This window comes from Alternaria alternata (genome assembly GCF_001642055.1).
Source record: "Alternaria alternata strain SRC1lrK2f unplaced genomic scaffold CC77scaffold_1, whole genome shotgun sequence".
Classification (NCBI taxonomy): Eukaryota; Fungi; Ascomycota; class Dothideomycetes; order Pleosporales; family Pleosporaceae; genus Alternaria; species Alternaria alternata.
This window is the reverse complement of record NW_017306190.1, coordinates 2,472,038-2,499,067: the sequence shown is the minus strand read 5'-3', so window position 1 is coordinate 2,499,067 and position 27,030 is coordinate 2,472,038. Positions and strand designations below refer to the sequence as shown.

The 27,030-nt window shown below is 52.2% G+C and overlaps 11 protein-coding genes across 11 annotated transcripts; 5 read left to right on the top strand and 6 right to left on the bottom strand.

Annotated features, from left to right (window-relative positions):
• Positions 1–803: 803 nt before the first annotated feature.
• Positions 804–2,298, top strand: CC77DRAFT_62378 (DFP-domain-containing protein). The gene has a single exon (XM_018532496.1). It carries the CDS (start codon positions 1,014–1,016, stop codon positions 2,157–2,159), a length of 1,146 nt encoding a protein of 381 aa, XP_018392067.1. The 5' UTR covers positions 804–1,013; the 3' UTR covers positions 2,160–2,298.
• Positions 2,229–4,124, bottom strand: CC77DRAFT_62362 (MFS general substrate transporter). The gene is made up of 4 exons (XM_018532495.1): positions 3,960–4,124; positions 3,066–3,903; positions 2,821–3,017; positions 2,229–2,771 (listed from the first exon to the last, which is right to left on the bottom strand). Exons 1-4 carry the CDS (start codon positions 4,027–4,029, stop codon positions 2,299–2,301), a joined length of 1,578 nt encoding a protein of 525 aa, XP_018392066.1. The 5' UTR covers positions 4,030–4,124; the 3' UTR covers positions 2,229–2,298.
• A 1,925-nt stretch (positions 4,125–6,049) lies between these two features.
• Positions 6,050–7,797, top strand: CC77DRAFT_62358 (hypothetical protein). Its single transcript, XM_018532494.1, has one exon. It carries the CDS (start codon positions 6,269–6,271, stop codon positions 7,553–7,555), a length of 1,287 nt encoding a protein of 428 aa, XP_018392065.1. The 5' UTR covers positions 6,050–6,268; the 3' UTR covers positions 7,556–7,797.
• Positions 7,798–9,737: 1,940 nt separating this feature from the next.
• On the bottom strand, positions 9,738–10,349 carry CC77DRAFT_62388 (hypothetical protein). The gene has a single exon (XM_018532497.1). It carries the CDS (start codon positions 10,245–10,247, stop codon positions 9,828–9,830), a length of 420 nt encoding a protein of 139 aa, XP_018392064.1. The 5' UTR covers positions 10,248–10,349; the 3' UTR covers positions 9,738–9,827.
• A 1,106-nt stretch (positions 10,350–11,455) lies between these two features.
• Positions 11,456–14,501, top strand: CC77DRAFT_1015915 (DUF1929-domain-containing protein). The gene is made up of 2 exons (XM_018524118.1): positions 11,456–11,583; positions 11,901–14,501. Exon 2 carries the CDS (start codon positions 11,914–11,916, stop codon positions 14,383–14,385), a length of 2,472 nt encoding a protein of 823 aa, XP_018392063.1. The 5' UTR covers positions 11,456–11,583; positions 11,901–11,913; the 3' UTR covers positions 14,386–14,501.
• A 233-nt stretch (positions 14,502–14,734) lies between these two features.
• CC77DRAFT_1004565 (hypothetical protein) lies at positions 14,735–15,226 on the bottom strand (the record flags this gene model as incomplete). The annotated part of the gene is made up of 1 exon (XM_018523276.1): positions 14,735–15,226. The coding sequence occupies one exon, from the start codon at positions 15,224–15,226 to the stop codon at positions 14,735–14,737; it is 492 nt and encodes a 163-aa protein (XP_018392062.1).
• Positions 15,227–15,834: 608 nt separating this feature from the next.
• CC77DRAFT_1015914 (hypothetical protein) lies at positions 15,835–17,977 on the bottom strand. The gene is made up of 4 exons (XM_018524117.1): positions 17,866–17,977; positions 16,612–17,803; positions 16,277–16,557; positions 15,835–16,213 (listed from the first exon to the last, which is right to left on the bottom strand). The coding sequence occupies exons 2-4, from the start codon at positions 17,651–17,653 to the stop codon at positions 15,896–15,898; spliced, it is 1,641 nt and encodes a 546-aa protein (XP_018392061.1). The 5' UTR covers positions 17,654–17,803; positions 17,866–17,977; the 3' UTR covers positions 15,835–15,895.
• A 134-nt stretch (positions 17,978–18,111) lies between these two features.
• CC77DRAFT_62008 (hypothetical protein) lies at positions 18,112–19,535 on the top strand. The gene has a single exon (XM_018532485.1). The coding sequence runs from the start codon at positions 18,238–18,240 to the stop codon at positions 19,348–19,350; it is 1,113 nt and encodes a 370-aa protein (XP_018392060.1). The 5' UTR covers positions 18,112–18,237; the 3' UTR covers positions 19,351–19,535.
• CC77DRAFT_1015913 (MIF4G-domain-containing protein) lies at positions 19,455–22,404 on the bottom strand. The gene has a single exon (XM_018524116.1). The coding sequence runs from the start codon at positions 22,331–22,333 to the stop codon at positions 19,721–19,723; it is 2,613 nt and encodes an 870-aa protein (XP_018392059.1). The 5' UTR covers positions 22,334–22,404; the 3' UTR covers positions 19,455–19,720.
• Positions 22,405–22,606: 202 nt separating this feature from the next.
• Positions 22,607–23,343, top strand: CC77DRAFT_979832 (dolichol phosphate-mannose biosynthesis regulatory; the record flags this gene model as incomplete). Its single annotated transcript, XM_018536039.1, has 2 exons — positions 22,607–22,708; positions 22,761–23,343. The coding sequence occupies 2 exons, from the start codon at positions 22,607–22,609 to the stop codon at positions 22,938–22,940; spliced, it is 282 nt and encodes a 93-aa protein (XP_018392058.1). The 3' UTR covers positions 22,941–23,343.
• CC77DRAFT_953651 (WD and tetratricopeptide repeat-containing protein) lies at positions 23,264–26,914 on the bottom strand. The gene is made up of 3 exons (XM_018535437.1): positions 26,482–26,914; positions 23,817–26,431; positions 23,264–23,755 (listed from the first exon to the last, which is right to left on the bottom strand). Exons 1-3 carry the CDS (start codon positions 26,640–26,642, stop codon positions 23,295–23,297), a joined length of 3,237 nt encoding a protein of 1,078 aa, XP_018392057.1. The 5' UTR covers positions 26,643–26,914; the 3' UTR covers positions 23,264–23,294.
• Between the last annotated feature and the right edge of the window lie 116 nt (positions 26,915–27,030).

Sequence of the window (27,030 nt, the reverse complement as noted above, 5' to 3'; positions counted from 1 at the left end):
TGCAAGAAGAACGTTAGCTTTGGTCTACATACTAAACTCAAACACTTTAACCTTGGAGAGCGGTGAGAGAATGGAAAGAAGCATTTGGAATACACTTTACTCTCGAAATCCCCGAAAAGAATCAGACCATCATTGATCATTCTCAACGTGATTCTAGAATACCATTATCTAGACCCTAGCGCCGTTACACGCCTGGTGGACTAGATGTTTTGAGCTAAAACCAAACGTTGTATGCCGCGATTCCGACCATAGCACACATCTCGTTCGAATCGCCTGTGTGTTGCGCATAAAGTAGTTCTCTCAGCATTTGATAGAACTCCTCGTGAAATCTCCCACGTAACCAAGACGTTAGGATCAACGTGTCCCAATCGGGCGAGTCTGAGTTTGTCTAATGCACCATCCTCATTGTAGTGACGCGTGATCAAGCCATGGACAATCATCGGCGTCAACATGTCTTTTAGACAACTCGATCTTTGCTTAGCTTGCGAAGCAGTAGCGATCGAAGTGAAAGATACTTTCTCATACCCGGGTAATTTGGTGACGCTATGACTGTAGCATACAACAGGAACAAACTTCCGAAACCGTATCATCATTTGGGGAGTCCTGCATACTCATGGCGAGATACCCAGATATCTGGAGGGTCAGGGTAAAAAGGACCCATTTTTCTAGCGGAATGATCAAGCACCCGAAGCCGTCAGGCACTATATCTCGGTCTCGAAACGGATGGGGCGTTGTTATTCCAGAACCTAGAACCTTAATTCGAGGGCCCTCGCACGAGGGCGCTGCGCAGGAGAGTACTGGAAGATAGTTTATCCTCATAGCTGTGCAATTTTATGGTAGATGTGGAGCGCTTACGAGGCGATGCTGAAGGTCGTTGAAGTGTGGACGTTGTCAGAAATTGGTACGTACCGGTGCATGCCTTACTCATCAGTGAGGGGAGGTTTGCTCGGAGCTACCCCGCCACACGATGGCTCAGCTCCCATGCAGCGAGGGGACGACTCCATCATGCCACCATGACGGATAAGAGTGCACAACAGGCAGAGAGCGATTATTTCGCCAACGAGCCGCCGCCAAAAGACCTCAAAACGAACACGACTCTTGCGCGCGAATTCATCACGCGACATGCCGATGAGGGTCGTCGCGTCGTCCTAGTCACTTCGGGTGGCACCACTGTACCTCTAGAACAGCAGACAGTCCGCTACATCGACAACTTCTCTGCCGGTACGCGAGGAGCCACCAGCGCCGAATACTTTCTCCAAAATGGCTATGCCGTCATCTTCCTGCACCGCCAATTCTCGCTCCTGCCCTTTTCGCGGCATTACTCGCACAACACGCGCTCGTTCCTCGATTACATGAAGGAGGAGAACGGACAAGTAGTGGTGAATCAAGAGCACCAGGATCAGATGCTGCGCGTGCTGCGGCAGTACACCGAGGTGAAGCGAGAGAACAAGCTATTGATCTTGTCCTACGTGACTATCACCGAGTACCTGTGGAATCTGCGCGAGGTTGCGCAGCTCATGCGTCCACTTGGGCCGAAAGCCATGTTCTACTTGGCTGCCGCTGTGTCCGACTTTTTCGTACCACAGGACCGCATGGTTGAGCACAAGATACAGTCAAATGAAGAGTTTCACCAGACCGCGGATGGAACTCGTGGGGGCGATGTAAAGCCACCAGCCGCGCGCACCGAGGGCAAGAGCTTGATCATTGATCTCGAACCTGTTCCCAAATTTCTCAAACAGCTCGTTGATGGCTGGGCGCCCGACGCCATGATCGTAAGCTTCAAGCTGGAGACTGATCCTTCCCTACTGGTCACCAAAGCCAAATACGCGCTGAACAAATACTCGCATCATCTCGTCATCGGAAATTTGCTGCTCACCCGAAAATGGGAAGTCGTGTTCGTGTCAGTCCTAGATGGTGAGAAATGGATACGCGTACCTACTAGCCGCAGAACGAAGAGTTTGTCGGGCATGCCTTCGCTCGTCGGATTAGCTGATCAGAAGACAAGGAGGGATGCTCAGGCGACCGAGTCTATCGCAACAGAGAAAGGGATACCGCAGGGCGAGCCATCGTTGGAAATCGAATCTCTCATCATCCCTGAGATCGAGAAGATGCACACCAAACTCATAGAGCAATCCCAAGCAAAAGCTCGAGCTACATAGCAATCTCACATGCATAAAGAGTAAGCTTCGTACTGCATCAACCACAGCATATGTTCCGATACGCTTTAATGCATTGCACGGCTTCTTCCACGTGCTGACTAGGCTTTTACCACACATTACTTTGGTGTCCACGCGTTGCTCATTCCAGGATAACCTTCCATTGTGCTGAAGTGTGGCGTACAGTGGCGCCATAGATGACCAGCAACACAGCACCAATACCAACTATGCCAGCAAAGACACCGGCCATAGTACCAAAAGCGTTCACATAACCCGCCTCTTCAACCCATGGCACCACGCCATAGAGAAAGCCAAAAGCCACAATGTTCTTTAGCCCGTTCACCAGTAGCAGGACGTCCGAGTTTACCGGCAATGCGCAGTCGCTGACATACGCCATTGTGATCGTCGGCACGGCAGTCAAGGCGAGTGAAATCATGCCATACCCGAAGAAGAGCGATACCCATGATAATTGGTTCTGCACACCGTAACCGAACACGAGACAGCCTGCTGTTGTGATCACGAGTGGGATGGCAACCAGATAGAGCCTGCTTTCTGGCTCGAAGATTCCGAGCATTCTTCGTGTCCGTCGCTTGCACCAGATGTCCACTAGATTGCCTAGCTTCAGTTAGCACACGTTTCGTCGTACTTGAGCTTGGGTGCTCACCTCCTGCCCAAGCACCAATCAAGTTGCCCACAATACCCGGGATGTTAATCAGTCCATTGATTTGCGGGCTCCAATTGTATGGCGGAGCTTGCAGCACAAATGGATTGAGAATATTGACCGCGACAGTGAGAACTAAAGAGATGGAGTAGCAGAGAAATGCGTATATGACTGCCGGATATACGATCATAGGAAATGGCCTACTTGATGTCAGTCTCACATTTTCAACAAACTCAACATATAAATACCTTAGAAACATCTTCGGCAGACTCGTGTCGGAAACTCCACTCCATAGGCTCAATTCTTGCGTCCAAGTGTTCTTTGCATGTTGGTGCAGAATTCGGTTGCTAGACTTTGGCCGGAGGTATTTCTCATCTGCCATGACGATCTTATCGCTGCTTGGGCAGATTGCCACACCGACGCCTTTAATCTCTTCGCGCGTGTATCGCGTTTCAGGGACAAACAACAGGATGGTGAGAAAGTTCAGCGCCGTCAGAATCACAGCGATCCACTTGTGCCAGCGCCAGCTGAGGTTCGTTACAATGAAACCGCAGATCAACGGGCCCAACGTGTTGCCTCCTGCGATCGCGTTCATATAGATGCCCATCTTGCTGCCTCGTTCATGCAAGAAGTACAGGTCGTTGACAGTTGCTGCGCCCAACGCTTCTGTGGAAGATCCTGCAAATGCCGCGATAATGTTGCTCCACAAAAGACTCTGGAACGAATTTGCCATGGCGCCCCATACGTAGCATGCGCATAGCAGGGCACTGGCGAATACGAAGACCGGCCTCTTGCCGACGTAATTGGCGACCGGCACCCAGAAGAAGTTGAACGCGCCCAATACCAGAATGGGATATAGGAGCAGATGCGAAGTCTCGTCCATTGACTTGTCGAACTCGATCGAGAGGATGTAGAACGCTGGCGCTAAGCCTCCGATAGCGAAGTTTGTCAAAAACGTGAAGGCGCAAACCGAAGCAAATGCGACATGCTTCTTCCATCGAGGCCAGCGGAGAGGATCGTTAGGGTCGACCGGCGAAGGCTGCGGATAGAGAACAATGTCTACTGGCGCGTTCTCATCATACCCAGCTAGAGGCGCACAATCAGCCCCGCAATCAAGTTGACGAAAATTGTAAAAACCGTACCTTGCTGTAGCACCACCGTACCATCCGTCCGATCCAGATCGCGCAGACTGGTGAAGTTGAACCCCATCATGATACCCAAAGACCCCAGGAAACCGGCAGCGAACGCGATCCTTTAGTTCGGATAAGAGACAGACACCCAGGACCAGAACCAAGCAGTTGCGTCGCTGTCGCTTTTGGGCTTGTTGGGCAACGGCGACATGGAGAGCGCACTGGAGCAGCTGATAAACATTGTTGACATTGTGGTCGGACTCAAAGCTATGTATGTGGAGTTCCGTGCGTGCAAGACAAGATTACGGTCCTCATCAATTGCTAACTTCTCACGCGCTGCAGGAGCCTAACTGTGTTGATATACGATTACTGCAGTGTCCCCGTGTTTGCTTCTTTGGTTGGCTGGATGAAGAAGGTTAGTTTGGGGTCGAGGTCATTGTCCGATGCTGACATGATGAACGTTCATGCAGTGTCGGGGCGTGCGGGGCCGGTTGCAATCCCGTGCCTCATGTGATCGACGGCTAGAGTGGATGCTGAATGCGCTCGAGTAGACAAAAGGAACGAACAAGTGCAATGGCAGATGCCGGATTGGGTGACAGTAGCGTACATTTGTGCTGAGACTGCCAGGTGTCTCGGTTGGGCTGGACTGATCAGTCGATGGCAATGTAGATATCGATGTCGAGGTCAACAATCACACTGGAAGCCGTGCGGTTCCCTGTCGCATACACCAACCGTAGTCATCGCGATGCTGTGAGATTGCGTCGCCATGCGTTGACCCATTGCTTTGTCAAGCCCGTGAACGCCCGCAACCTCCTTGGGTCTGTCTGGCGAGAGATGACGAGTAAAGCGTGCGAGGTGTTATCGCGATAGCCTAAGTGCTCGAGGGCTGAGCTGAGTTCTTCTCACAGCGCGACGAAAAGCAGCTTGCGTCATATCGGACAGTTATCGATCAATGAGGTGACGCTCTAGGACGAGCCGTGCATCTTGTTGTTGGTCGCGGCGCCATCCCGTCCCGCTTCGCTAATCTGCGCCAAGACCAGCAGCGTAAAAGCCGCGGGGATTTCAAACCTTGGAACCACAACTTCATCCTTCTCCCATGCGTCCCAACTAGTCCAAGACGTTATACTGTGGAATGATCCGGATTTTTCCGCCCACGTTCTCAATTCAGGCTGATGAGGCGATCGTGGTGTGGCTGGTGCTGAGACGCTCGATGACATGAATATGGACGGAACTCGAAGCTGTGCTTCCCAAATGTAACGTTGAACGCCGAGCTGAACATGACACTGACAGGGCAGTATAGAAAGATCGAATAAACAATAGGCACATCGACGCGTAAGTTGTCTTTTTCTCGAGGCCTCGATGTTCTAGCCCTCGCTCGACTCGTCACGATAGCTCGTTTTTCCCTTCGAGGGTTGCGTCTCGTCTCGAATTAATCGACTGCTCGTTATGAGGGCTTGAACGCCGCTTCGTCATATCTTTCTCCCCAGTAACTTGCGAAACAACGCATACGCAGTGTTTTTTCCTCCACCCTGGGCAGCGAAGGAACCTCGGAACGTACATGGGTACATCGAGTCACATCTCACTGATGCTGTACGACAACAACGAAATCCAATACGATGCCTAAAACATCCTCTACAGCCGCACAAATGTGCTTAGGTGCCACGGCTTCTCTGCTAAATGATAAGGGCGAATCTAATGCCCGTGGTCCGATTCCCCATGGCGTCCGGCAAGGAGATCACCCGTATCATCAACGCGGGCACTGCACATCATCCCGCATGCGCAGGCATATCGTCAGTGTTAGGGAGCGTTTCTCGGCAGACGCCAATGGCGCCAGTAGCATGCTGACAAGACAGTGCTCCCTTGCTTCTTTTCTTTTCGCCTAAGACCCCTACCACATCGGGAGCACAGTGACGCCTTGCGTCGCACCGCGTGGCGCCTATTGGACCAAGCACATATCGCACGTCCGCTAAGCAGCCAAAGAGACGTGGAGATCTATCTGCTACTGCACGCTCATCGAGTGACGATCAATAGTGTACAGCGCTGTCTAATCCGGGGATGCGGCGCAACGTAACGTCTAATCCTAGCCTACACCAAAGTATCTCTATCCCCCGCCACCGCCAGATCTTGGTGTCTTGTTTAGGACGGACCTTTAAGCTGATAAACATCGTGTCTCACCGCTCAAGCCCCGGTACACTGGACTTGTACAAGTATATATCGTATGCGAAACCCAAGCTTTTGTCAGGGTTTCCTCGCATTCATAGGCTTCACTACTCTCTTCCCTCACGCTTGTAGTCAGCTCCAGTATACAGTATAGTTGCGGTATGGCTACCTCAACCATTACTGTCCTTGCGCCAAACGAAGCTGCACCATCCGCAAGAAGCGTGTCGCCTTTCAAACATCCCCGACCATCACCAGGTACACCAGCGAAGACAGCGAACCTCTGGGACAAGTACGAACGGCAGGCCATGGAGACAGCGAGGATGAGAGAGAGGAACACAAAACCGTCACAGCCTCCACCTCTAATGATCCCTAATAGCGGCAAAGGATATCGACCAGAGGAAGGATCACCGATACGGCCAAGTTTCGACTTCAAGTTCAAACGTGGTCATGCCGCAACGCCCTCAACGACAGTGGCTATCTGCAAGACGTGCACGCTCCCTATCACCTACACCTCCGGAGTATGCGAAGGGTGTACAAGAACAATTGTCCTACCCTCTGCAACCGGCGAAACCACTCCGCCTCTCAGTCCTGCTGCACGCAACTTTGCCTCTACTGACCTCCAAAAACTTCGCAAAAACTCATTGAACGATGATGTCATCGTTCCCACGTCAACACCATCACGACGAACTTCATATTGCCCACTGCCAGCGCACATCTCAGACTCGTCGTTTCGGCTCTCCGCACTACAGCCACCACCCGATTTTGAGTCGCTCTCAGAACTCGGACGCAGGAGGAAGACATCCCTTACTGATCCCAATGAGCCTTTCCTTCGTCTACAGATTGCGCAGCATACACATGTACCGCGTTCGGCAATGAACTCCCCTCCCATAACCCCTACATCGCCGCCATGGGCTACGCAGTCTGGACGCTCTACGCGACGTTCCAGTCTCGCAAACCCTCTCTTGTCAACACCAGCATACCCACATGCGCGCACAGATAGTCTGGCATTGTCTGAATACAGCACACTCTGCCCATACACATCTACCGTAACAACATCCCGACCAAGCTTGAGTCAGGTCGACACAGCATTTGAAAACACGAGAAGTGCCTGGGATGATTGGGACAGCGATAGCGAAGACAGACTAGGTCTCTCGGGATGGATGGTTCAGCGCAAGGTCAAGAGTCGCACTAGCAAGAAAGGAAAAGGCAGCATGGACAGCACGGATAGCGACTGTGAAGCGAGGAGACCAAGTACAAGCCCTGAAAAGACACCAAAGCTGGGTCGGAAGAGTACCAGTAAGGAGGATCAGCGCTTGGAGAGGGCCAGGATTGAGGCTGCGGAGAATGCGAGGACGGTAAGGCGGGATCTTGAGCGGCAGGCCGTGAAGAAGAAACCGAGTAGTTTCATCAGGGTGATCAGTTGCGGACGGAGCGACAGCGATGGTTAAGTTTATTCAAACTGCACTATTTTCATTTGTCTTGTTTGAGCATGGTGTTTGGGTTGGGAAATACATGAGGGACGATACCAGGTGTTGGCCAAAAGGTTGGATTTGCGGTTTCGATATACAGCACTACTACAGAGGTTTCTTTCCACACATACCCTACAGTAACTAAGGCCATACAACATGAAGCCTATATAAATGCTAAAGTATAATATTATTAATGACTGGAATCTGATCCCAAGATACTTCTACAATGACTACAAGTTTCTCAAACTCCCCAGCAACTCATTCCCCTCTCTCCACAACCGCGCAATAACAAGATCGTAAAGACCTATCAACGGTCGCACATCACCCGATTCTTATTCCTTGGACCCAATCAGCCTGTCACCGCCAACCTCTCTTTTCATTCACGGTATTCTTGAGCGCCAACACACTCCTCTCCCACCGCCAAACGCCCTCGCTGCACATTCCCGCGCACTGACATCCTTATGCGTTGAAAAACGTTGTGATGACCAAGCGCTGGGTCACCGCCGGGCTACCCGCATATTCTACCTGTTACCGGGTGATCAGGCGGGAGCGCGCGGCTGGATCTGCTTGGCTTGGATGTGTAGGCGCTTAGCTAGGTAGGGGTAGGCGAGGATGTTGTGGAATGCGCTGATGCGGGATGTGACTGGGGACACGAGGTAGGGGTTCTACGCTGGATATCACGTGGTAAGGTGATGAGCGCACAGTGGGCTAGAATGGAGTATGAACAAGTAGGTTTGTGGTTAAACAGAAGCAGTGAGATATCAATAGCTCAACACCTGAGTAGCGCAAACCAACGTCATAAATGTAGTCTTCTGTAAAAACACTTACCTAGCATACAACCAACTGTCCTTTCGTGCAGACACAGAACCCGTGTACCAGTCACACTTCCACCAGTCTACACGTCGCACCATCAGACCCTCCCCAGTAGGAGCCGAAGTCGTGGGCATCTGATCCATTTTGTGGTCTGTGAGATGCGGACGCGGTGGCTTCAATTGTGCGGCGGCTTCTTCGCAATCATGCCTGCAATTAATCCTCGATTAGACGCGATGCTGAGTATGTAACGTCTCGCAAGGCTGAGGGGTTGTAGGCGAGTGTCACACAGGCTTCGGTTGGGCGGTCTAGTATCCTCCAGCCTTTTCACATTGAGGGTGTTTGGGGATGGCTCATGGGGTTTTTGGGAAATGCCATGGTAGTGATGGTTGTAAAAGCAGGAGTCTGATCGGTATTTGAATAGTTCGTCGAATATTGTCGTCAGGACCGATGATATATCGTACACAAGGTAAAGACTAGGACAAACTAGAGGCAATGCGACTGCACAACTCCGAAATGGCTGATTTGCTCTTTCGCGTCTTACGTGGCGGTGTGGACGCGCGTTGGGCGTAGTCCACGTCAAGTTCGTGCGTTACAGGTGGCGGATGCATCTATGATCGTTTTGAGTATGGCAATGCACCTGTCAGCTGCCAGTCATCAGGGGCAGAATGTCAGCCGTGTCGAATATACAACCGATGTGATGGTGGAGACAGTGCGACATGACTTGGTACCTTGCAGGATTTGGTTTCGAAGTCAGCCTACATGCGCAAATGGAAGGTTAGATGCATATCATTAGATAGCTTATCACTCTTCATATGCGACCACGGAATGCGACCACGGAGGTGATTTGGCTGTGAATTGTCAGGGTTGACATGTTGTAGTCGGCGAGTGCACCATGTTGAGCTCAGGTTCAATTTTATTTCCGTTTCCTGAAGACCTTACAGGTGGCCATACTTTGAGATGATTTTTTGTGGTGCTGATGCACTGTGCGCCAGGTATGTGCAAGAGCTGCAAGCTAGGGAAGGGTTTTGATGGAATCATGCCAGCTTCGCATAAGCCGATGGAGTGAACTTTGTACTGCTCAGGTGGAAGCAGATAGTGACGAATGATACGGAAGGCCCTCACAGTTGTCTTCGATGCCGCTTTATCCGAGTTACAATATTGGTATCGGTAGTAGAAGCATACCGACCTTCTGTGCGAAGCACTCGTTCTGATTTGACCGCGCCGCCGATCCGAGTCGTTTGCCAACCACTGCACCATCCATACTGCTTTTGCAAAGTCGGCAGAAAAAATTACGTCACAACCACAATCGATACGAGGCGGATATCACGATCTCGTAAAGCTGAAGTCCAAGTGATGGTTGTTGGCAGCAAGCTCATGCAAGCTCAGAGCTAGTCGCAAGCCATTCAATAGTTTGGGTTCCAGCGTCGACGGACTGGGGCTATCGCAACCGATGCTTCGACGGACAGAAAGGCACTCGAACTACCGAAAACCACATGGCATGCGGGAATAAAAGTCGCGGAGACGCGGAACCCCGACGCATGAAAACAAGATGAAATGAACATGTTTGGGCCGTTGTACGAAATCGGTTAAGCTGCCTGGTTTGGCGAGTTGGATCTGCAGCGTCTTGAATGTGATACATACCAAGGGAAAACAAGACAAAAACAATCGGTATATGGCAAACATGACAGCAAAGCTCGGCTGTCGGCACACGTCTGGGGGATTTCCAAATTGAAATGAGGGGTGTTGGCGATGGTTGCAAAGGTGGTGGCGGTGTTGGAGGGAGGCCGGGGCGGGGTGGCTGCACGCCTTGGTGAGCTTGGTGAGGAGGGCTGGTAGGGGCGGTCAAATATCCAACCATCGGTGTTGCTCCGGCATTGGCAGTAGGCAAAAGGCGCGATACCTGAAGCACGGTGAGTGAGATTGAAATTGGCAGGTGGCGTGAGCGTCTCTCGTGATCTGCTACCAGGCAATTTCCTTACGAACTGCTCATATCCCGATACGCGGACGGGGAGAGGTGGACTTGATCTACTTGCATCATAGTTGCGTGCAACCGACCGTCTGGATGTTACCAAAGCTTGTCACGTTGTGCCGTCTCTGGGTCGCGCGGCAGGGTCGTGATAGCGATGGTCCACTTGTTGAGCTAGAAGGATGGCCGGTGTGTGTGGGAATACGGGAGCGTCCAGGGTTTCCAGAAGGCCCGTCGGAAGGCGTGGATACCGGCAACTTTGAGGGGCGTCAGCAGGGTGAGATTTTGGAGGTTTGTTTCCAACGTTTGAGTGTTTGCTCGGCGGAAGGTTTCTTTGACGTAACCTTCAGCAAAAGTCTTGGACTTGTCTTGGTACTGCAGGACATGTTGGTCGTGCCTTTCCCCTGACGCAGAATAAAGCCCTGTCACGCTAGCCCGAAGTGATGAATCTGTGGGGAGCCACGCAGCACGTGTTGCCATTTCGGGCAAAGAACGTCCCCAGGCGTGCCGTGGATGCAATCTCTTCGACGCCATGCGGCCGACTCGCGAAGCTTATCTGGCGTTAGCAAAGGCTTGAGTACTTCCGTCGGCTTGGTGACAGCGCTTCAACGTTGCCAGGACGATCCTTCGCTGGCGTCGACGTGGTCCCTGAGCATCGTGTGCCTCACCAATAGCCTCACTGTTGCGGCCCACCTTTACGAGGGCACATGTAGGCGTGCAGCGTGCCTACTCCCCCGCCCACAAGGTCGCATCAGGCCCAGCGCATGCCGATTGCCGTCTTCCCCTCTGGCGGTGCATTGGGAGCCAGTCCTTGCGCCCAGAAATAGAAGTTCGAGTAGGCCAATCCCCGCGCCGATCTTGCCGCACAGGGCTGGCATTGGCTGACAGGGTGGAGATTGCCGCTCGTGCCCCTTAGGGCTGCCCTGGAGCAATACCGTTACTGGTCGAAGCGTCCAATGTGTGCCTGAATTTTCCTTTTCCAGTCGCAAATGGCCGAGGCGATGACTAGCACAGCTGAACGGCCCTCGTATACGCGCTTTCTACACAGGTACTTGAATCTGGGCGCGCCCGCTTCTGCTCTCCTCACCTCTATCGCTGTAGGCGCACTTCAAGCACCTTGCCTTCAGCACTTCACTCTTTACCCATCTCTCGACAGCTGTCACTCGTTTCCAGCTGCCTTGACATCATACAACCAACCCTCTAGTAATACTTAATTTGTTTTCGCTAGGTACGTACTTTCCATCTGAGCGTTCTCGCTACCACGCGGGGCTCCCTGCCGCCTGCCAAAAATACGTCGCTGTGCATGCTGGTGTTAGCCTCTTTTTTGCAACACCAACCTCGCGACACGACGACCATCTGCCCGCCCTCAAAAACAACTACATAACTGTCCTTGCGTCGCCCCCTATCATCAATGCCATTCATCACCTTCACCTACATATACCCTTGTAATCATCATTCTAGAACAGCATCTCGAATGATCACCGGCCCCAATCGCTGGCTTACACTCTCTTTTATCACCACACTCGTTTCTAATCACTTTAACAGGTGAACCCTCACAATGAAGGCATCACTTATCGGCCTCGGCGCCCTCGCCGGTTTGGCCAGCGCAAACATCAACTTCGAATGGGTTAACCCCAACTGCTCCAGCACCGACACCTACAACAAGTGCTTGACTGGCCAGCACTGCGGCGACTACGAAATCTGCGTACCGGACCTCAAGAGCGAGTACTCCAAGCTCGTCTCTCGATCCCAGCTACGTGTCGTCCCCGCCAAGAGGCAGGCTGCCAAGTACTCTACGGACGGAAAGTGCGGTCCTGCTAACGGCAACCTGCTTTGCGACCCCAAGAGCACAGTCTACTCCGGCACATGCTGCTCCGAGTACGGATGGTGTGGAAGCACACCTGCTCACTGCGGAACCGGCTGCTCTTCTGGCTGCAACGGCGCGGGCGGTGTTACCACCATCCCCCAGCCCACAAAGGCTGCCACTTCCGGTGCTGCTAAGCCCAGGGCTGACGGTCGCTGCGGAAAGGACTTTGGCGGCTCTACATGCGATGCCAACGGTGCTTTCGGTGGATGCTGCTCATCTTACGGCTACTGCGGTACCACTGACGGTCACTGCCTTGCCGCCAACGGATGCCAGAACGGATGCAAGGACACAACTCCTTCCAAGGGCCAACCCGCTAACGGCAACCCTGCCCCTGTCTCCAGCCGTCCTCCTTCGTCGACTACTTCTGGCGAGCCAGTTCTTGGTAAGCCCACGACTGCTGCTGCCGCGAAGCCCACCGGTGTCGCCACTACTGACGGCAGCTGTGGTGCCAAGTTCGGAAACACTGTCTGCGGTAACTGGGCCCAGGGTAGCTGCTGCTCCATGTACGGCTACTGTGGTAACACCACCGCTCACTGCGGTGAGGGTTGCCAGAACGGTCCTTGTGTCAACGCCCCCAGCGTTCCTGCTCCTGCTGCCAGCCCTGCTCCTCGCGCCGCCAAGCCAGGTAGCATCGCGCTTAAGGGTCGCTCCGGTGTGCCTGCTATGCACGCTGGTCTGATGCCCAACGGCAAGGTCGTCTTCCTCGACAAGGTCGAGAACTACACTGAACTCAAGCTCGCCAATGGCCAGTACGCTTACTCTTCTGAGTGGGACCCCAGCACCGGCAAGCTCACCCCCTTGGCTTACAAGACCAACGCTTTCTGCTCTGGTGGTATCTTCCTTGCTGATGGCCGTTTCGCTTCTCTCGGTGGTAACGCTCCTCTTGACTTCATTGACCCCACTGTTGGCGATGGTTTCCGCGGTATCCGTCTCCTCAAGCGCTCCTCTTCCGATGCCTCCCTCGACGGACAAGCCTGGAACGAGCCCGGTACCCAGCTTGACACTCCCCGCTGGTACGCTTCCGTCCAGATCATGCCCAACGACCAAATCTTTGTCGCATCTGGATCCAAGAACGGTCTTGACCCCTCAAAGCCCGAGAACAACAACCCCACCTACGAGATGCTCAACGCCGACGGTACTCCTCAGGGAACCAGCTTCAACATGGAGATCCTCAGCAAGAACCAGCCCTACTACATGTACCCCTTCATGCACTTGATGAAGGATGGCAACCTCTTCGTTCAGGTTTCCAAGTCTGCTGAGATCTTCAAGGTCGAGACTGGAACTGTCGTCCGCATGCTTCCTGACCTTCCCGGTACTTACCGTACCTACCCCAACACTGGTGGATCCGTCATGCTTCCTCTCTCCTCTGCCAACGACTACAACCCCGACATCATCATCTGCGGTGGTGGCCCTTACCAGGACATCACCGCCCCTGCTGACCCATCTTGCGGTCGCATCAGGCCTCTCGATGCCGACCCAGAGTGGGAGATGGACTCTATGCCCGAGGGCCGTGGTATGGTTGAGGGAACTCTCCTCCCCGACGGTACCGTCGTCTGGGTCAACGGTGCTCAAGAAGGTGCCCAAGGTTTCGGTGTTGCCCAGGACCCCGCCCTCGAGGTCCTTCTCTACGACCCCAACCAGCCCAAGGGCAAGCGCTTCACCACCGGCCCTGCCTCCACCATTGCTCGTCTCTACCACAGTGTCGCTCTCCTCCTTCTCGATGGTACCCTCCTGATCTCTGGATCCAACCCCGTCGAGCAGCCCATCCTCACCCCTGACGCCAAGAACCCCTTCGTCACTGAGTTCCGCAACGAGATCTACACACCCCCTTACCTCCAGGGCAACCCCACTCGTCCCTCCGCTGTCCAGATCTCGTCCAAGAACCTCAAGGTCGCCTCGACCTTCAACATCAAGTTCACTGCTCCTGCCAACGCTAAGAACGTCAAGATCTCTCTCTACTACGGTGGATTCGTTACCCACTCCGTCCACATGGGTCACCGCATGATCTTCCTTGACAACACCGGCTTCAAGGCTGGTGCCACCGCCCAGAGCTTGACTGTCACCATGCCTCCTAACAAGGCTATTGCGCCTGCCGGTCCTTACGTCATCTACGTCGTTGTCGATGGTGTTCCGGCCATGGGTCAGTTCGTCCAGGTTTCATAGACGATGAACTAGGAAATAAGGGACTGAAGGGAAATGTACCTGATGCGATAATATTTCTTCTATCATCATTCACGTGTGTATTTTCGCATCTGTGCAGTGGTGTGTGCGTGGAAGGCTATTGATAATTAGCGATTGCATTTGTCTCTTCTATAGAATAAAGAATTTTTAAGTTCATAATGGTGTCTTCTTCTGTGATGTTTAGCGTGTTTTGTTTATTGGTATAGCCTGGCAAATACTTGGTACTATAACGACACTTTTAGCGGGTCCCATGTTTACCACTTGATGTTGACATGGTCTCGATGCAAAGCCAAACACTCCACCTACACCTTCACTTAACGACCACAGCACCTTAGACTTCCCTCTGCTCAAACTTGATCTTCTTAGCATCTTTACCAAGAGGCGATACGCCCCTTCGCTTGACACCTGCAAGGACATTGTCGGCAGCAGACGCCCTCTCCTTCTTGACCTTGACCTCCTCTTTACCCTTTGTATTCTTCAAGTCATCCTTACCCTTCCCACCTTTCACCCTACCGTTTGGCTGCCAATCCACCAAGTCCACGACCATCGTTTCATGGTACATATCCTTCAACTGCTTTGGAATGTGATTCATGCATTCCTTGCCAATGATGTCCCACATCCATGCCATACACTTGCGCATCTTGGGCGCTTCATTCCGCATCTCTGCGAGAGCATCTTCCATCACGGCGATCTTGCTCTTCAGCGCCCTGATAGCCCGCGGCTGACCTTGAGGAGGGATGTTGGGGATGGTGGAGGTGGGGACCGCGGTGTTCCTCTTGAGGATAGGGATGGTGCCAGCAGTAAATGAGGTGGAAGCGGCCATGGAGGCGGAGACAGCACTACTGTGTGCAATCGCAGCAGTCGCAGTTGCAGTAGCCGTAATTGCAGCAGCTGTAATTGTATCCACGGCGATTACAGCAGCCGTAGTTGCAGCAACCTTCTTGACCTTGTCCAGCTATAGAGTCGAAGGTGAGAAGTCACTGCATGCATCACATGCATTTTGTGTAGTCACAACATACCTTAGCGCGCAGGTTAGCATTGACACGACAGACGCGAAAGCCTTCTTCAGCAACCTCTTGAGGAGTACCGTAGTTGACGAGGCGGGCAAGAATTCGCTGGGTGTCAGGGTCGTTGTCAATTGTTGCTGAGGAGCGTAGTTTGCGGGGGTATGGAAGTGAGACGTTGATGGCGCGCTCAAGTGCTTTGGGTATGAGAACGGTGCAATCTTTTTTGGGCGATGCGGATGGACTACCTACCAAGGTTCTTGTTAGAACTGTAAGCTTGTAGACACAAAAGGCAGGTTCGTTCGAGGTTCGGTGTTGACAGAAAGCGACCTAATTTGTCATATCGATACCAGAATCAGCCTACTAACAACAGCCAAGTCATGTGTATCATAGGGAAGGAGTTGAGTCGGTAGAAAGTAGTGCCACTGCAGCATGGAAGACGCTTTGGAATGCGATGTCATCATAGAACACGATAGCTACAGCGATACTCACTGATGCCGAGGTTTTTCCTCCAGATTTTCGGCAGCCCCATAGAAGTAACTGAAAGCCAATACACTGGACTCTCTTCCTCCACCATCCTGAAAGTCCCTCTTACTGACAACAAATGTCAGTTCGTTTTTACTGTATTCTCTTCCTCCATCCACCAGACTTCCGTCGGACTTTTGAAGCGTATATTGTGCGTTGCCTTGTCGATCTCTAGAAGCATCCCAAACAGTATACATCTCTTGCGATTCAACAGTAAGGTCAGCAAAAAAAGATTTGATTCGAACCATGGTTCCCACTTGATACATCTCATAGAAAGATGTCTGGAGTGTTGTTAGTTCTCAGTTGTTTAATCATCGTAAGACTGAATAGGGTGAAGAGCATACATCTTCTAGCGGTTGAGGCGCTTTGGTCTCAACATGTGGCGAGGGCGACTCATCAGCCGAAGACTTCCAGGTATGAATGTCGGGTGTATGTCGAAGCTTCCACTCAGATATTTTCTGGGTAGTCGCGACTCTTACGGTACCAGATCCAAGCAACTTTTTTACGTTCTCCAGCATGGTTTCGGCTGGAATAATGTAAAGGTATGGAATTGAGGCATTGCCTGCATATACAACGCCACACAGCTCCCCTCCTCGAACTACCCAAGAGCCCGATAAGCCAGGGGCTATGTGCTGTATTAGTGATATCCTAACGCATCATGAGGCCTTTATCAACATACCCGCCGGCATAGTCACTTCTATCATCCTTGTAAGCATCATAATACCTCCCACAATGATAGGAACATCGCCTTCTACCATATAGCCCTTCATCGGGACTCTGTAGTCATTTGTACAAATCGTTACATCTCCGGAAGAGAGTTCAGCGGTTGGTGTATGACCTGAGACTGTTTCGAAATCCGACCAACCCTCAACCTGGTATCTGTTACCTAGCTTTGGGAACGATTGCGGTTCGACGAGAGCAAAGTCTGCAGCATCAACAACAGGCTTGTCAACTTTGGTGCCACGGACATACGCGTCGCCTAAATATGCGAAAGTGTTTGGGAATGGTGAGGGCACCCATTCGCGCAGATTCGAACCTCTCAGTATAAGGGAGTCATCTGTTTCGTCCATGACCACGTGCCGAGGGTCCGGGATTCCATGCTTTGTGATAGCGTGAGCAGTTGTGATGGCGAAAAGATCATCATCCACAAAGATCAAGCCACCAATAGTGGAGTAACACTGGAAGGTACTGCCATCCGATGCTGCTTGCATTGTGAATCTGGCACTGGTACCACATACTGAATCCAAGCTGTTATCCGCACCTCGGATTGCAAACGTGTGTACGCCAACTCCAGAAGAGATTCTCACTCCCGACAGAATTTCTGGGCCGCTTACGGTAATATGAGGTTCTCTCATCCGAAACTTCGCCAGGAACTTGTTGAGGTAGGTTGCATTGCTGATTGAGTTCTTGATGCTACTTTTCGACCTCGTGTCACCGGTCGAAATCCAGATAGTTGGTGTCAACCGGACCTGAGTTCCCTCGAGCAGACCGGCCATACACAAAATGATGGCCTTCAGGTAGTCTGGACTCTTGTTCTTTCGTTTGACGTGTGTATGAAGCATTTCACGAACATGTTTGTCGTCGAACCATTCTCGCACCTCGGTTGGGGGCCGGTGTCGCGACAATAGGCCTATGTAGAGTCCCTCTACCAGGAAGGTCTCGGTTTGTGGAACAAGCAACTCCAGAAGTAGTGGAGCAGGTAGCGGCGTGGGTTCAGGCATCTTTGGTTTTTGTTGTGTGTCCGGACGGCAGCTACAATGAGACAGCGCGAGCATATGTAGAGGATCAGTGGTACCTAGATTGAATTCATACACATCCAGTGGCTCGCACCAAGGGTCAAGGCGATAATCTGTGGCGCCTATAGATCGCAGCTGGAGATGTTAGCCGTATCACGTAACTGTTGACAATAGTTACTGGCTCTAGCTTCCAGTACCTAGATATATCAGCCATGTATCATAGCTAAGTAGGCATACGACAGGACCCGATATAGCTTCTGGATCAAAGTTGGTACCATTGACTACGCTTGCCGTTCGTGGTGCTAATGAAGGAGGGAATGCGGGGTTCGGCGCAACAAACTAGGAATTTCAGCTGAGATCGTTGGTGGCTTAAACTGGTTAGCGCTAGCAACTCGTGAAGGTGGCATATGTAGGATGACGTCCACAGTACAGGATCAGAAAACGTGTGAACCTAGAAATCCAAAATCTCTAACTCAACTAATCCTCTACATGGAATCGAGAAAATAACAGTATCACTCCGCACGAAACGGCTTTCCATTTGTGTTTCCGAATGACGGTGGATTGGGACTATGTCGCTCGTCAACAAGAGACTATTCTCGGATACACAAGACCTTGGGATAACGCAAAAGTGTGCCCTAATTAATGCTTTCTGGCCTCATTTGAATATTTCGGAGAGTGACTACTTCGAAGACGAATACACAGCTTTGTTTAGCTACTGGGGAGAAACTCTGAGAAGCCTGCGCCCTTTCAGCCACGAGTTCGCGATAGAAGAGTGGGACGGCATACTTGCTATGATTACCCAGTTGAGCTTCGGTAGAGATACAAAGAAGGAGGTGCTGGTGTCCGATCTCAGAAAGCACTATCAAAACATCGGCGACAAAGCTATTGCTTGCTCTATCGAACTTACAGTTCGTCTTTGGATAGGTGTCAACGTGCGCTCCAAGGGATTATTTGTTGGACCGGAAAAGTCGAGAGTGTCTTACATCCGATGGCAAGATGACCACTCACTGAAAGAAATGGTTGCTGCACCATTCATTAACAACAAAAGGAAAGCGCGTACTGCACCGATGTTCCTGTTCGACGATTCATTTACAGCTGTGGGCCTGAAGGACATATGTCGATTAGAGATACTATGGACCGATAATTTAGCGGATCATTTGAGACTACACGGGTCCCGGGGGGAGCGTCAACTGTCAATCTACAAACACAAAATCTGCCTAATAAACCACCGAAAAGAACCCGAACCAATGCTCATTCCAAGGGATCTTCTAGACGAGACCATTTGTACTCTTGAACTCCTATTCCCTGAGGGTGACGAACCGACAGAGACCTTCTTGAACGACGAAAAGGTCCAGATGTGGATAGAGAACTCAATTGACATACCTCAAGCAATTGAACTCGATGACTTTGAGTTCTGGAGGAGTCGTCTGTCACAACTACTGAGTTTGTTCTATGGACCTCCAGAGACTGTACGTCAAACCCTATTGGACAGAAGAAATACTGCCCAATTCGCAACCATATGGGTGGCCATTTTCGGGGTGTTCTTCTTGACAATCCTCTTTGGCGTGCTCTCGACAGCCTACTCAGCCAAGCAGTACAGCGTGGCAGTGGATTCGTACAAACTTGCCGTCGCGCAAGCGTGTCAACAAACATCCCAACCATTGCCAGGATATTGCACGTAGCATACTGCAAGCTTCCTCTACGGATTCTGCAGCGCCACGACGATACCAAAACACGGAAAGAAAACAAGATCAACGAATTTCCGCACAGATGAAAGGATTGTTCAGTACGAGGCTGCCGATGCGATGATATATGTCTGTTCTCGTAGCTAGATCGGCCGATATACCTAAACTAATACCACGGTTTTGCCGCAACTTGCTTTCGCTCAATCTCGCAGCTATGCTCCCAGTAGATGTACAATGCAAACGCTGCCATTCCATACACTCTTCCTCTCCATAAAACGATATAACGCCCGTTGCCATACAACTCACGATTTTCTCTCCACTCTTGTCAAGTTGCGAGACCATCTAGCCCTCAGCCACATAACTTAAACTACGAGCCCCTCCTTCTCCTGGGAGGTGGACTGCTATCATCTCTCTTGATCCTCGGTGGCGGACTCTCACTGTATTCCCTCTTTACCGCTTTCCCCTTTCCATTAACGCCTCTTTCGGGCGGTGGGCTACTAGAATCCCTCCTGCGACGCGGCGGCGGACTATCACTAACGTCCCTCGCTCTCTCCTTTCCTTTGGATGGTGGTGGACTGCTCGACGCGCGTCTACGCCTGGGAGGCGGACTACTAGAATCGCGTCGACGACGCGGTGGTGGAGATGGCGAGCGAGATGGGGATGTCGAGTACTTTCGACTACGGCGCGGAGGTGGAGAGCGGGATATGGAGCCAGATGGGCTACGTCCACGACGTGTTGATTTGCCCTTTGGCGGTGGGGAACGAGATCGGGATACCGAGGATGAGGGGCTGCGACCGCGTTTCCTGGGTGCCGGGGAGCGTGATCGAGAGAGGGAGGATGAGTAAGAGCGCTTGCTCTTGAGTTTGCGGGGTGCTGGGGAGCGGGATCGTGATCGAGAGCGGGATGCGGAGCTGTAAGAGCCGCTTCTGCCACGACCTCCACGTTTGCGATCTGGCGAAGGGCTGCGTGTGTATGAACGGCCTCTTGAGCTAGATCTGGATCTAGATCTTGAGTCGTCACGCCTTCTGCGAACCGGGCTGCGGGATCGCGAGTAGCTGCTTGAAGTGTAGCTTGATCTTGATGAAACACTGCGATCGTCTGAGTCGCTTTCTGGCTCGGGAAGTGGCTTAGGCTTGGGCGCACTGTTCTTGAGCCAGTCGCGCATGCCTTCAGTAAGCACACCCATACCGATGGCTGTGAAGAAGTTGATTGAGAAACGTGTCTTGCTCTGATCGTCTGCATCGGTGGGGAAGATACCAGTAAGACTGTCCTGCAGCATAGGGTCCTTGAAGCGCTCTACAACCACCTTTTGACCAAGTGAGGCCAGGAGCTCTTCAAATAGAATCTTGACGAAGATACGTGAACTGGATGTGGTGTCCTCCTCCGTCATCTTGACCACCTGGAAGACGTGCCAACCGATACCATCAGACGCTAGTAGATGGGCGAAGAACTGTGCGATGATGCGAAGGCGATTCGTTTCGAAACGGTGGATAGTCTCGTAGTAGTGGGCGAAGCCTTCCTCGAAAAGGTCGGTCCACATCCTGTTCAACTTGCAGAAGCGCTCTCCGATCATGCCGTAAAACTTCTCGTATGTGCGCTCCTGACTTGCGCACTCGACGATCATCGTTGTGAGCTCGTTTTCCAACCCATGCGGTAGATTGATGCGCATAAGCTTGTGCACACACTCCTCGAAACCACCACTACTCTTGATGGTCAAGTAAATAGTTCGGCGCAGGTTGACAAGGTCCGCGTTGGTCTGGTCCTTGACATCCATGGCCTTCACTTCTTCGTCTTCCTCATCCTCAGACGATGCATCCGTGTATTCGTCTTCATCGCTACCCTCCTCTTCGCCCAAAATCTCAGCCTTGATCTTCGCGTACTCTTCCTCATGCGCTTCGTAATCTGGATCAACCTTGAAGATGTTCAGACCGTCCTCGACCTTCAAATCGCCCTCAAGCGTGTGGTTGTGGGTAATCTGATCCTCTTCCTCCACCAGATCCAGGTCTTCCCTTATGACAGGGTTGTCCTTGTACTTTGTGCGCCGAACCTCGAAGAGAACCTCAATCATATACTGTGTTCGCTTGTCGATGTCGGCTTCGTGGAGGATGTTGCGCATCTGGTCGAAGATGGCATTGGCGATCGCAGGCTTCATCTCGTCGAGGAAAGCGCCGACCTCTTTCATGATACCGACTGCGATCTCAACAGAGTCATCGGAGGGCTTGTTGAGCAGGAGAAGCAGGATCTCGGCGATCAAGATCTCATGGACGACTTGCGTGTTGACGAGGTGCGAAAGGAACATGGTGCTCGATAGCGCGACAGCCTTGTCGTTTCTCCTGAAGCCCTTCCTGAACTGCACAATCAAACGTCGAACCAGCAGATCGCCAACTTGAGGCAACTTTGTGTTGACAATGGCGACCATCGCTGCGTAGATGGGCGTGAAGGGCAGACTGGCTGCTTGCGCCTTCATAATAGCTCTGCAGAACAGACCGCGCCCGCGCACCAGGTTCTCCGAGAACAGCTCCGGCACTATCATCTTGATGTTTGCCGTATTCGTCTTGTTGATCAAACCCTGGATCGACTTCTTGAGCGCCTCCCAAGCCATGCGCTGGAACTCGGGACTCTTCTTGTCGGTAATCGACTTTTGCATCTCGCGCAGTCGCGCAGGAGGGATGTACGCGCCTCCAGCACGTGTCTTTGAATCGTCAACCGGCAGCTTGCGGTTCGCGCTGAAGGCATTCTTGAAGAGGTTCAATCGCGAGTCATCCTCGGGGAGGTCGTCGGTCGTGGGCTTTGGCGCCGGGCGACGGCCTGAGCCCCCATTGCGACGGTCATCCTCTTCGTCGTCTCTCCTACTTCTCTTCGATGGCCCAGCACTCGGTCCGTCGTATGGTGAGCGCTCGCGTTTGCGCGGAACTTCCTTGGCGTCGTCGTCGAGCTCCGGCTCCGGCGAAGGCAGTCGAACGGCAGATGCGACTTCCATTCTCGGTCAGCGGGTCGTGTCGAGGGTGAAGGATGTCGGTGGTGAGGCGTGAGTGACGCGCTTCGCAAAAGTTTAGCTCGCAGGCGGTTGGGCGATCCAAGGTTGCGGCGAACGGGCCGCGATTTCACCGACAGGGGTCCTTAGCTTGGCGCGACTTTGGGGGGGAAGGGACAGCGAGGTGATTGCAACTACCAAATACTCCAAGCTAATACACTCGTTCACTCCTTCGCCAAACTTCACAATGGTATGTTGCAACTCCTCAGGTGAAAGACTATGGCCACTAACAATAGGAAGGCCGATCGCCTTGTAGGTCTCAGCATGCTCGTCGCAGCGACTGCCATCTTCGTCTACTACACCGTGTGGACTCTGTTCATGGTATGCTTTTACACTTCTGCTTAGTTCTGCAGCATGTCCTAACTCCATGCAGCCCTTCGTGGATGACGACCACATCCTTCACTCCCTCTTCCTGCCACGCGTCTGGGCCATCCGCATCCCCGTCATCCTCATCATCCTTGGTACCACCGTCGTCGGTAGCTTCCTCTCGGTAGTCATGATAAGGAGCAACCGAAAGAAGGCGCTCAAGGCCAAGCAGAAGAAGGCCTCATAGAAGGGGGACACAGACGCTTGCATCGCGGATGCCGAGCTTAGTCTTCCAAGATAGGAGTAAAAGTTTAGGAGGGCGCAACAACATTAGATTGCGCCTGTGTAATTGGCTTGGTGGCTGTGAAATGAATATGGAATCGTCGTTCAGAATTTGATTCTTGCCCATATGACGTTGCAGTTCTTTTCGATGTTGGCCCTAGGAGGTGAAGCGGCTCTGGCATGCGACAGATGACCTTTATGAATAGGAGTAAAGCTTGGAGCGGACACATGAATGTTCATTGCGCGCCAACAAACTTCTTCTGATGGCTAGACAGACAAAGGCATAATAACTTCGTCAGATGTTATTCCCAACTATACACTACATGATGTTACAATTCTCCTCAGTAATGATAACCGGTCCACCTTCTCCTCCCTCCTCACCTCCGCCCTGCCCCCTCGCAATATGCCTCGCCAACTGCGCGAAAACAGCCTGACTGATGAAATAATCATCCCTCCCACCCTTCCTATCCATATCATTCTGGCTCGTAATCTGATAACTCTGGTGCATCCTCTTCCGACTGCTCAGTCCACCAGGCGCAACTTCGTCATCGCTGTCACTGGGAGCGTCGACTGCAGGCTCACTCTCAGTAGCCTCAGTAGAAGTCTCGGCGGCGCGGTTACGCCGTCTACGGCCAAAATTGAGACTGGAAAAGGAACCTGGGTCAGATGATTGCACGCCGACGCCTTTGCGTGCGTTACGCTGCAGGTGGGCGTCTGGAGAGAAGATCTTGATCGTGTGGTCGATACCGGAAACTGCCATTGTGGGTTCGTAGGGGTGACCTGTTCAAACTATGTTAGACTCTTTCCTCTATCTCTCTATACTTGAGTATACGAAACTTACCCTGAACAACATTCACCACCTCACCATCTCCCTCCAAGATGTTGACAAGCTCTGCTGTTTTACGATCCCAAATGAAAACGTGCCCAGAGTCACTCCCGCTGACGACATATTCGTCCTGCAGGCCGAAATAGTTCACGTCCTTGACTGTCTTGACGTTGCAATGGCCAGTGTAGACACGTGTATGGGGTACACAAGGGACGTCGCGCTCGACTCTCCATCGCCTGTAACGACTGCGGCTGAAGTCTGATCGCCAGAGCATGTGTCCAGATCGTGTACGTTGAAGTCCTTCTTCGTCGACCGAGTCAGAGTCGTCATCATCATCCTGTTCTTCGTCGTCTGAGTCTGCATCACCGTCGGTGTCGTCATCATCATCATCATCATCATCATCCTCTTCTTCTTCATCTTCGTCAGCACTCTCAAGGACCACTGATTCCGACTCGTTCGCATGAGAAGTGCTTAGAGAAGCCTCTTCTCGGTCGCTGTTCTCTCGTGCTGCTGTGCTGACAAGTTCCGCATCCCGAACCGGCCCCTCATCTACTGTGGTATCAATTTCCTCCTGTCGTGCCCTCAATGCTTTCTCTTCCGCCCTGATCGTCTTATCTGATATACCCTGACCACCAAAGGCGCGATCCACAAAAGCAAACTTGATATCCTTGGCTGCATTGCGTAGTACACCCCTCCCAACTTGATACACCCATCTCCGTTTTGCTGCAGCTCGAGTCTGCGTGGGCTCACTAGAAGATCCTGACTCTGATGTTGGATCTCTCTCGCCAGTAAGATCAGCAAAGGGTACTTTGAGTGCATGGCCAAAGGTATCTACAGCCTCGAATTCGGAGTCGAACAATATCCGAGTAGTGTCTGTCTCGAACTTGGAAGCATCCACATTGACGATGCTATCATCACTTGCCAATTCAAGCAGATATGGAATCAACCGCTCCTGTATAGCGTCCAGATCAGAGTCATATGGAATCGGGAAGCGAGCGCTGCCACTTCGACGCGAAAACCCCTCCACAACTGCAGCAGGGCCACTGTCGATCCACAATAGTATAGCTTTCAGGAAATCATATCCAAACTGTTCGTGTTGTGGAAGCTCGCGTTCTCGCGGTGCCGGTTGTATAGACGCGAAATACTGAGCGATCAGTGCATCGGAGCTGGACCCGGTCAAGAGCTGTCCACCCAGTACGCGGGCCAACGTCCCAGCTGCTTGCACGAAGCGACGAGAGGCCGCTCTGCTGTCGCGGAGCTTGTTTTGAACTGCGACGTCGACCGGATCTGGGTCGATCGGATAGCCCCACGTCCTGTCTATATCATCCATGTCGGACAAGATTGAATGCGCCAGACCTACGATAGATGTGCATGCAAGTCGGAGTCCGGACTCACCGAGCTCTCCAAGCTCAAAGATTTGCTTTGCTATTTTGACAGTCGTGCTTGCAATACGGTAATGATCCGATGCTCGCAGATCATTCAACTCTTCTTGGGTCATGCGGTTCTCGGCAGGAGGATGAATGCGAATATCTTCGCTTTGACCGTTTCCATAGGTCACTCGGAGTGCCAGATCCTCATCAGCACTTGCGGTTCGTGCTCTTGACTCTGCTCTCTCCACACCTTCTTGTGACAAGGTGCTAGACTTTGGTCGCTTGCGCTTCCTACTTGTGTCCTTCACACGATGGCTAGATCCACTATTTGACGTCTTGACGGGTTTCACATTCTCTCTGGCGTCCGGGGCCCTCAGGATGTCGAAACTGTAAATGTGATCCTGAGACCAGCTCACAATGAGCTCATTTGGCTCAGCATCACTAATCTTGCATGCTGTAATGTGACCGCCATCGCTTCTGTTCATGCGACGCTTCCCGTTAGGCGCAAATTTCTTGACGCATTGTGTTGCCTTTCCTAACAGCTCTTCACCATTTTCACTCCAGTTTCCTGGACTAGAAAGTCTGGATCCCCGCTCGTTGTTGATGTCACGGCCGAGCATACGTCGATCATGTAAGAAGCAATGGAGATGCGCTCCACCTAATGCGATGTAGTGCGGTTGACTAGGCGAGCAAGATACTGTGTTGAGATCCAGTCCATACCTGCCATACGAGATGAGCGGCGGCGGAATACTGTCTGATGCGTCTTCGTCTCTTGCCCACGCAGGTAGCATGGTGTCCCGTGCAGGCGGGTATGCCCTTGAAGGTTGCCGTACATCCCACTGCCGTACCTCTCCGTCGTTTGAGCATGTAAGGAAGTAGAAGGGATTATCTTCTGTGACAATGCGCTTGACTGTGTCGGTGTGGCAACGAAATGCTTTTGCGTTGGTATCAGCTTCTGTGAGCGTCACTCTGCTGCGTGCTCTGCCTGCACTTCCTCCGCTGTTGGATCTGCCAGTAGACCGGAGGGCCGAGTGCCCTGAGTGTTCGATATCGAATATCCTTACATCGTCTGTTGCGCTGACAATGGTGCGATCGTTCGAGTAGGGCATGAACTTCACCGAGAAGATGTTGGACCTGTGACCCGTCTCGATAGAAGTGGTGAGGCTGAACTGCGAGGTGGACGATTCGGGGTGGTACGAGTGGATATTGATGCGATGGTCGTCAGAGCCAGAGGCAAGTAGGCGGCCTGAAGTTGACCAACTAATACAGTCAGGTCGTGTTACTGATGTTCATGTAGGGCAACGGCATACCTAAGAGCATTGACGCATCCGTTGTGGCCTTCTAGCTCGTTCACGATGTCAAGGTCGTTAATCCATTTGCGATCACCGTATATCGATCGAATGTCGGAGTATTTTCTGGGCTGCTGTCCGACTTCGCGCTTGAGCAAGCGGTCGTAGACTGTGTACTTCATCTTGACACGTTATATGGCTTGCCAGAAGCTTATATGGGTTTGGTGAGAGTAGCTCGAGGAAGAAGCGGAGAGGCAAATGCTAGGTGAAAGGTGATGCTTCTACAAACAGCTAGGCGAACGCAAGGTGAGGCTGCGAGTTTCAGTCAGGTGGAACGATACGTAAGTGGAATGGCTTCTGTATGGGCATCGCGGCGCTCTGACGGTCGAGTTTGTTGCGTCGACAAAGGCTGCGCGTTTGCGTGGATTTGGTGTTCGCGAGGGAATGACGAAAGGTGACTGGGCTGTCTCCACCACGTTTCGAAGCTCCAAGCTTCTCCCCCGCGGCCTCCCGCTGCCGATCCGCAACCCTCGTCTTCCGCACTACATCATTAATAAGCCATTGCCAGCT